This window comes from Nanorana parkeri, unplaced genomic scaffold, assembly GCF_000935625.1.
Source record: "Nanorana parkeri isolate BGI_ZX_2015 unplaced genomic scaffold, ASM93562v1 scaffold264, whole genome shotgun sequence".
Taxonomy (NCBI): domain Eukaryota; kingdom Metazoa; phylum Chordata; class Amphibia; order Anura; family Dicroglossidae; genus Nanorana; species Nanorana parkeri.
The window spans coordinates 1326488-1336453 of NW_017306532.1; the positions used below are offsets into that span (position 1 = coordinate 1326488).

General features: G+C 42.2%; 1 protein-coding gene across 1 annotated transcript in view; it reads left to right on the plus strand.

The window, feature by feature from the left end:
• PDCD2 (programmed cell death 2) overlaps positions 1 to 5235 on the plus strand; it is a 10904-nt gene extending 5669 nt beyond the window's left edge. Inside the window, exons 3-6 of the mRNA XM_018557056.1 lie at positions 605 to 748; positions 2101 to 2222; positions 3543 to 3656; positions 5016 to 5235. Coding sequence (XP_018412558.1) covers positions 605 to 748; positions 2101 to 2222; positions 3543 to 3656; positions 5016 to 5177 — 542 coding nt within the window. The 3' untranslated portion in view covers positions 5178 to 5235. The remainder of the gene's footprint in view (positions 1 to 604; positions 749 to 2100; positions 2223 to 3542; positions 3657 to 5015) is intronic.
• The last annotated feature ends 4731 nt before the right edge of the window (positions 5236 to 9966 follow it).

A 9966-nucleotide genomic window follows, 5' to 3' on the forward strand; every position in this document is an offset into this window, starting at 1 on the left:
GCTCTTTGGTGTTCACCATAGTGGAGTTTGGAGTGTGACTGTTTGAGGTTGTGGACAGGTGTCTTTTATACTGATAACAAGTTCAAACAGGTGCCATTGATACAGGTAATGAGTGCAGGACAGAGGAGCCTCTTAAAGAAGAAGGTACAGGTCTGTTAGAGCCAGAACTCTTGCTTGTTTGTAGGTGACCAAATACTTATTTTCCACCATAATTTGCAAATACATTCGTTCCAAATCAGCCAATGTGATTTGTCTGGATTTGTTTTCTCATTTTGTCTCTCATAGTTGAGGTCTACCTATGATGCCAATTACAGGCCTCTCATCTTTTTAAGTGGGAGAACTTGCACAATTGGTGGCTGACTAAATACTTTTTTGCCCCACTGTAATTGCAGATCATTGAAGCTCCATCAGTGTGCAAAAACCACTAGCTGCTACAGCAAAGTGAAGAATATAAGAGTGCGTTTAGACCGTATCTGTTAGAAACACTGAACAATTTGTAAGTTAGGAATACCTGTATAATATAACACCAGACAATTTGGAAGTTGTTGGATGATATGATGCTGACCTGATTTGTATAGGATTATCCTCTTTCCTTATTTTTCAGATGTGCAGAGTGTTCCGGTTCCAGATCATGGATTCCTGTTCCCAGAATATGAAATTGTCACAGAGCCTGAGGAGACCGATTCCGATGACGGCATGGGAATGGATTCGGACACTTTAACATCAGAGGACATTTCCTCATGTATTGGTAAAAAAATGACATCTGGAGAGGGCTTTTTTTTCTTTTCAAAATGAGAATTGTATATCTCCCCAAAATAAAAACTGTATTGAACAGTTGCACAGCTGCCCAGATCACTTGCTCGAAAACAGGCAGCATCCCTGCACTACATTTAACCCTGCTTGCCTGCGGAAGGGCTAATTATAGAAAGAAAAAACCCCTGTCCGTTGCCCGTAACTGCATGTGTCGGGCGATAGAAATTCTGCACGCCTGATATAACTCTATCCAGTAAAGAAGACAAGCCAAAACATTATATTCACTTTTCTTCATAGAAACCTGTAATGCGAGGAATCCTATATGTGGGCTGCTGTTGCTGATGTTTGTCTGAAAATCGTAGTTGCATTGCCATGCTTGCCTTTAGTAGTTGAGATGACTGAACAAGAGTGCAGATGGCGAAATCAGAACTCCTGATCCAAGTATTGGGCCTGGTCAGTGAGTCAAATTATTATAGCCACTCAATAGGCATGACAGCCAGGCAAACTAGAGTTTTCATGAAGTCATCAATGCAAGGCTGCATGTTGGTCTCTACAAGTTTTCTTTGGTTATGGTTTGCAGGGCCGGTGCTGCCACCAGGCAAACTATGCAGCCGCCTAGGGCTCAGTGCTACCTAGGGCGCAGCCTTGACCATTCACCTCCCACGGCGCCCACAGTCTAGTTCAAATTGCAAAAGCCAATAGCAGGCTGGCTATTGCACCAGCCCACTGAGCAGAGGAGTGTAACTGAGAGACAACTTTCTCAGGTTCGCGCCTCTGCTCAGTGGGTAGGGTTTCAATAGCCAGTCTGCTATTGGCTATTTCAAATTAAATTACATCACCTGTCACCTGCAGACGCTAACCAGCAGGAGAATGGGGCTGCGCGGAGGGGGAGGTGTTTTGGGGTTGCGCCACGGGATGGGGGGTGCAAGTAGCTGCTCTTGCCTAGGACGCAAAATAGTTTAGCACCGGCCCTGATGGTTTGAACTTTTTAGGGCTCATGCACACTGAAGGGTTGGGGCATACAGTGTAAACATTCAGGCTTTTTTTCCACATCTGTGAAGAACAGATGGTATGTACAGACTTTCTGCGTTTGGGGAATTCATCTGTTTGCCATACATGATTTTACCAAGTACTGGCATATACCTACATACAGCTGCCACAGCCATTCATGTCTATGGGCGGCTGGACACACCACTCTGGATTCCCAGATGAGGAAAATCTCAAGTTCTTACATTGTATGCCCCAGTGCGTCTGTGTGCATGAGCACTTATTGTGATTGGAAAGTTCTGGTTGTAGCTTAATCTTGTTCACCTAGATGAAAAAACTAACAAGCTGTGTACTTTTCAGAATCGTCAATGGATGAATTAAAATTGGATGAGAGTGAATTGAGTGCCATGGCAAAGCAAGAAACCAAAGAAGACAAGGTTTTTAACAGGTTCAAGAAAAGGATTTCATTCGAACCTGAGCAGGTAAAGCTGCTTCATCTACATTATAATCTATACGAGCAGCTAAATACAAAAGTGAAATGCATGTGTGGAAGATGTTTTACGTACCAAAGTATTTCTATGCAGCCAGTTTTGTAATTTAGTTACCCCTGCCAGATGACACCGACATATCCTAACCTACTCAGCGCGGTCATGAACACACCTCAGCCTGCAGATTGGAAAGTAAAGGAGCTGTAGTTCACAGATTTGGTCATCTCTGCCCTCTCCTACTGTGATCTTGTTCCCTGTCAACTCACACATACTACAAAAGAGCCTGATTTCCCCTTACTGCCGAGACTTACTCTTCCAGTCTGCGTGCTGTTGTACAGAGGATTATTGGGGGGTGATATGGAAACTTCAGGTATTTTTGCTAGTTGCACAAAATACATTTAGGTGTTTTTGTTTTTTTTGTGTGTGAATATGTAGCTGCATAAAACAGAACTGTGATACCTCCATAAAGAGGAGCTGTCAATGCTACCACATAGAACGCTTATCAGCCCCCTTGTCATTGCAGCAAATTGGGGTAAAAAAATGACAAAATTATCAATTAAAAAACAAAAAAGTACCCTCTCTTCATATGGGCACATACACAGCCATGTCCCGTGTGTACACATGAACCATTATTGTACTTTACACATCCCCACCAATAAAAGAACTTTAGGGCCATTTTTTTTAGTTAAACTTTGAACGGATGGGCTGTTACTGTTTTTAATGTGTCCCCTGTTTACACTTTTGGCTCATTTTTGTTTTTGCAGTTTCACAAACGCACATTATTTTTAGCCTAGCAACATTTTTTTAACTTTACCTTGTTTTCAATGGCCCTACTGTACAAATGCTATCCCAGGCAGGCTGATAAACTAAGGCCAATGTACTGGAAAATGCCTAATCTGTAGAAATCTAAATTATACACATTTATCGACCATGCGGCGCTGACGTCTGGAACAAAACATGCACATATTTGGGGGTCTCTCTACGTCAGGTAAATAGAAGAAAATTATTTAGTGAAATAGTAATAATTATACAAAGTACATTACATAGTAATCAGATCAAAACTACAGTTTTTCACATTTTCAGCGTATAACTAAATAATGCGCTGGATATTAATACTGTTTGCCAAGACATATTTGTCCATAAAACAAACGTTCTTTTGGTAGGAACATAGTTATTGTGGGGTAATCAGTGCACACTGACACTGCTAAATTTGTTCTGGACATCCAGGTTTTGATGACCCCTGGTCATAAAAGGGTTAAACAAATTCACTTTTAGCATCATATGTGCTAATGATTTCTATCCAATTTGCTGCAGGTTCTGAGGTACTGTAAAGGTGGAGACCCCCTCTGGCTGTCACTCCAGCATGTCCCAGAAACGGATGACATTCCTGAATGTGCATGCGGAGCCAAGAGGATGTTTGAATTCCAGGTACATGTGTACTGTATGGTATTGCATTGTGATGTCACTTATTTAGGAAGAGGAGTGTTTATCTTCTACTTGGGTATTTATTTTAATTGTACTTTGTGCCATCTTGGGACCAGTCTTTGAACTGCTTTACAAAACAATCAAAAGCTAAAGCTGGGCTAAGGACAAAAGTCTGAGTTGTTTTTGTTTTTTTCCCCCCCTTTATTATCTGAATTGCTTTCTATGTTATATGATCCTCAGAATTTTTTTCCAATAACTCTATTGGCTTTAACTCTATTTACGCAAGAGTCACACAACTTCCACCCAATTGAATCCATTTAGAAAAATGTGTCAATCCTAGGTGAAAGTTTTTCATGAATCTTGGGTGAAAACCATATAATAGACCCCTCAGTGTATAACAGCATTCATGCATAAAACAAAGACTGCAATAGTCTGAGACTTGCTTGCTGCTGTAGTGTAGCTGCTACTTTTATGCTATCTGATTCTGCTTGTAAAGTCAAGTGATGGACTTGGAACTCTGATCTAGAAGACTGTGGACAGAGTGTTTATGAATTGGATTACTGTGAAGGTCGGTCTTGGACGAATGCAGTGTTATAATCTGTGATGGGAACTTAGAAGGATAAACTGTGCAGGAAGTCCAGAGATGGCTTGTAACTTAGATTCTCATACATCGTTCCGGCAAAGGAAAGCAAGGATGCCTTCTGTCTCTGACTGTAATGCCTTGTATTCATATGCCTGGGCAACCAGAGCCATATATTACATCTCATCTTTGGAAGGTGCACAGAGAATCTATATTCTGTTAGGCCAGCTGGAGAGTGTATTGGGTAGGGATGAGTTTAGGTTTGGGCCAAACCCAGTCTGAACCTGTGCTTATCTAAACACTGTAGCCATATGGGCCTTCCACCCAATCAGCTGCAGGTCGGGGCATTCCGCACCCCAGAGCTGACCATAAACAAAGGGGTGGGATCCCTGTGCAGACGTCATTTACCTTATAAGGCCATAAAAGGTAAATATAATTTACCTTGTATAGCCATGTATCCGTATAATGTCAATAACTTCACTGCACCCTTCCCCTTTGGTTATATGTCAAGCTGCGGGCAGGGAATTCTCCACCTGCAACTGATTGGGCAGCATGGAAGAAACTTTGTTGCATGTTCAGGAGGAGCTGCTTCTGGGTTCAGGGGAGCTCTGGTTTACACTGGGTTTGATCCGAACCTGAGCTCATTCCTACGATTGGGAAAGTCCAATCTTGCTGCTTGGCCCCTCGGGGTTCTGTCTTGTAATATGAGTAAGTATAATTGGGTACTCCTAACGCACCTGTAAAATCTAAACAACTGATTATTGTAACCTTTTTTTATCTAGGTCATGCCACAGCTCTTGAACCATCTGAAAGTGGACAGTCTTGAAGGAAGCATTGATTGGGGTGTTCTAGCAGTCTACACGTGTGCTGCCAATTGCAATGCAGAGAATCATTATGTGGAAGAATTCCTGTGGAAACAAGATGTGCCAGGAAACAGCATGTGAAATATGCTAATTGCAAATCTGCGCATAGCATTTTGGAGGATAGTTTTATTTATGGAAGGTGTTTAATATAACAAAGTTTTTGTTAACTGCACTTTATATTACAAAGTTCTGTTTTAAAAGGAAAAGTTTTTTTTCTGTATAGATGGAAGTACACTTTTATAGAGTAAGGCTTTACCTTCATGAATACGTCATCTCACTAGGAACACAGTAAACCCCATTAATTTAAAATAGGTATAAACAAAAAACATCTCAGTAGCCAAAAAAGGTAAAATGATTATATTGGACCCTTGCTTTAGGCTTGCTCATCTGGCTTGCAGCCTCCTGGGAAAGTCAAGGAATCAAAATCTTAAAAGAATGTGTTCCTGGCCTTTTTTTGTACACTTGGCCCACAACACCGCCTAATAGTTACCATATTTGTTTTGTGAAAGTTCTGCTTAAAGGCATGTGATGTGTCAGCCCTCAGCTCTACCATTTCCTAGTTGGTTGGCAGTCTGGATATAGTATGACTTACAGTATGTTCTACGTTTTGTTGTGCAAAGTTGACAATTTGAAATTTCCTTGAATGTTGACGGGAAGTGCTGAGGACTAGATGACTGCTATGGCTTTATGCATTCACCTTGATAGTGCCTTATGACACATATCCGGGAAAAGCAGATTCTGTTTCGCACACGGTTGTTTCCATAGCTACAGAGTCTTAGATTTTGCTAGGGGTGCCTGTGGCTGCCTCACCTGATCTGTTCTATAGGTGGACATGTATAGTCTAAATCCATCAACCGACACTTTCAATGTTGAATATCACTTGTGAGACTTGGACTATTTCTAGCCTCTCAAAGCAGAAATAACTAGTGCCTACCATGATGCACAGGTTGATTTTCCAGCCTGTTAGAAAACGTCCCTGCCTGCTGTACACGATTAATAGCATTGCCTATGTGCCACAGTCAGGCAGAATTCTGGGAAGCTCTCAGTGCTCCACCAAATTGCTGGAGGACAAGCAGATATCTTGCTGCTTTTTGATCTCTGGTTGGTATTTGAATGTCTGTGGTTGCCCTTGGCACGCCCAGAGCAATATGAGGGAATGCATTATACAGCATCTCTGATGAATATGTGCCAGAGCACACTGACAAGTGTCAATGAGCTGAACACTTGATGTTCCAGAACCTGAGGTATATTCAGCTCGTAAATGTTGTTTTGTATTGATACCTGCATCCATCAAAGATATCTTTAGTCTGGGATAGATGTTTTCATAGACTGCCTAAGAGTGCTAACCTGAGGTAGTTGGGTTCCACTGGGTACTATTAGCAAAAACCTTTATGGACCCCAAGATGTTGCATTTCTTGTTTGACATTTTACTTTTCTTAGGCCTTATTCTCATATTAAGCCTCTCATCGTTTTTCAATCTGCCTTGCTGTACTTTTCTTGCCTTTTGATGCAAAATATTGAGTGTTAAACATGTATGCATTGTGTTATTAAAAAATGAAGGAAGCCTAACATTCCTCAGTAGCATGCGATATGGAGATAGTTCTTACAGACACTTTATATGAGGCTGCTTGCCGTTTCTGTAGTGGTTGTGTTAGCAAACTGTTCTAAAAGATCTGGATAAAATGTCATTTTTAGATTGAGTATATTGCACTGGTAATCTTGAGAGGAAACTTCTGCTATCTGCTTTGTTTGTCCTGCTGCAGAGAGAAGGATGAAAATGTAAAGTGGCTCAGAAGCAAGCATATATGCATTTGTATGTAAAGCTTGGCCACCTTGTCAGTCAACACTTGGGTACACCCTTAAACCACAACCTCCAAAAGTGTCTTCGAGTCAGTTGTCTTTGTTCTTGCGTTAGAATTTTTTTACCTTGCAGAGTGCTACTAGGCCATAACTATGCCTACATTGTCTTGTATGTACTGCATACGTACAACGTTGTCTGTACCACCAAACCCCCCATCGATACTTTTTCCCACATTCCCTTGACACTCCATTTGCCTTGGACCTCTAATCCTGGGTGTAAGCTCTTGATCAGTCTAGAGCAGAGCTCATGCTGGGGTAATTACCGCTCCTGGCTTTATGACATTGTTTAGGCCTGGTGTTTGGCAGTCCAGGTCCTGCTTCTTGGTAGTATAGGGAGAAGGTGCATGCTACTCTTGAATGAGCATTTTGTTGTTGCATTTAATGCTTACTAATCAACTTTATGATTTAGGCCTCGTTCACACCAGATGCAGTGCGTTCCGGCCTGATTCTGGCCAGAACGCACTGCCTCGCACTGTGGACGTCTCACTTTTTTGTGGGGCAGGAGGGGGGTGTGGTGGGCCATTGAAGTGAATGGCAGTGTAGCCACGCCCTCCGGCTGCAATGCAATGCCTCCTGCGCCACAAAAAAGTGAGCCGTCCGCAATGCGAGGCAGTGCCTTCGGGCCAGAATCAGGCCGGAATGCACTGCATCTGGTGTGAACGGGCCCTTAGAGTTATACAAAGTCTTCATACATCTGTATTGTGCTTGACTTCTTCAGTTGGGTTGTCAGTCTGCATATTCCTATACCAGGGCTTACACTTAGATCAAACATAGCACTTTTTAAAAATGAATTTTGCAGTCCTTGATTTCCAGTTTTGCATTCATTCACAGGTGATATGCATGTAAAAATAGTTATTGTTTCTGAATACAGAATAGCAGTTTGTCTAGTCTCGCAGCCTAGTCCAAGCTAAGCAGCACGTCAGTTTACACACCCTGACTTGCAAGTAACATTACAGAAAGGGAAATGAAGCCAACACCTGGGATGTGCAGTTGTTCAGCTTGGTCTTGTTTAACAGAGCATGAAAACCCAGGCACTATGTAACAATACAAAAATAGCCATGTGAAATATTGTGTCTGTTATCTGTCAGTTCTGGTTCTTTCAGCCCTGTGCGAGGTATTCAATAAATGTTCTGTTTTTGTCATTCATTTTCTTTACTTTAAAACATACAATTAGGGAACTACATAGTTTATATGATTTTATTTATCAAATGTCACTACTGGACTCAACCCAGCATGTACACTGACTTTCCATTACTCTATAATGATAGTGAAGATTTGTGAACTGAATTTTTACACCCACTATTAATAATTTCCTTTTGAGTCTATTGAGGGACACAGGATGTCTTTCACCAATGGTTTATAGTGCTGCCTACAGCAAAATTGGGACACTGGCAAACAAAAATTAGCAGAAGTATGGGGGGGTGTGCTCCCATGCCCTAGATTGGATTACTCTTAAGAGACCAGGTGCTGAATGTCAACAGGGGCTTGTCCTATGCCCCACAGAGTGCACAAATCCAAGATTAAAATTATCTGCCCTCTGGGAAGATTCAAACACTGGTAATTTTAATTCATTCAGACCACACAGATTCATTTCACCCACAAGACTAGGCTAAGCCATAGATCAGCCCAGGAGAACATCCCCTACATGCCTCAGTTTTGTAGCAAAGCAATATTGCTACTCTTTGCTGTCCATTTCTCTTCTGAACTGTCCAAAAGTTATCCATCTGAGGGGTTTGCAACAGCAAATGCTAACAGGCACATACACTTAGGACTGCCTGCAGTTTAAAGAGCCAGCTAGAGGACCTTATTCTCAAAGCTGGCATCAAGTTAGAACTTGAAGAGCATGTAAACAAAAGACCAGGTAGCAGCCTTGAAAATCTGAGAAACTGTAGCCCGATGCTGAAAAGCCCAAGAAGTACCCAGTGATCTAGTAGAGTGTGCTTTGAAAGGAAAAGGTGCAACCCAATCCTTGAAGATCATAAGTTTGAATGATAGTCTGTCGGAGCCAACAAGACCTCTGTAAGCCTTTATGAGGTCCATCCCAAATTACAAAAAGGAAATCGGTCTTACTGAATTAATTTTATTGTAAACGGGAGCTAGATAGAAGAACGATGATGTCCCACTTGAGGTGAAAGGCAGAAGACAGCCTTGGGTAAGAACGACCTAGGTCTCAACACCATCTTGTCCCCATGTAACACCAAAAATAGTTCCTTTTGGGAAAAGGCAGACACTTGCCTTGCTGAAGGGATGGCTACAATGAACACCTGGGAGAATTGTCTCTAATGGGTTCAAACAGTGATTTTTGATTTGCATTTAGAGCTCAAGGAAACACAGGCAAATGAACAGTGAGCTATATTGCAGACTCCCTGTATAAAGGTCTTAATCAAGGAATGACAACCGTCTGAAAAAGGATAACAAAAGCAGAAGCCTGACACTGGATAGCAGCAAAAGACTTGCAAGACTTCTTGTTCCACTATGATGGTTAATGTACACCACTGCCATAGGGTTATCGGACTGAATTCAGATAGGATGACCCTCCAGTGCTGCAGAGAAGAAAAAAAAATCTCAAAGTTTCAGGATGTTGACAAGGAGGCAAGATTCTTCGAACAACCAAGTCCCTTGCACCAACAGGGTTCTCAGGACTCCCCAGCCCACCAAACTTGCATCTGTCGTGATGATCTTCCAGATTAGAAGGAAAGATTTGTCTGATTCCTGAGCCACCAAACCAGGGACAACTTGGTCCTCTATGACAAGTGAATCAGTCTGGTCAGGGACTAGACTAGTTTGTTCCTGCTGATATAATGGTGCGTTTTAAGGGTCTGGAGTAACGTTAGCCTCCTTTGGGGCAGCCCCATCATGCAAAAGTGACAGGCAGCAGCAGGAAGGAGAGCAGCTGCACGGAGTTGCGGCGATGGCAGGCTTGAGAGCGGCTGCACAGACTTGAGGCAGCAGGGGCGATTGAAAAGCAGCTGCACAGAGATGCGGGATTGAGTGCAGCTGCAGACTTGGT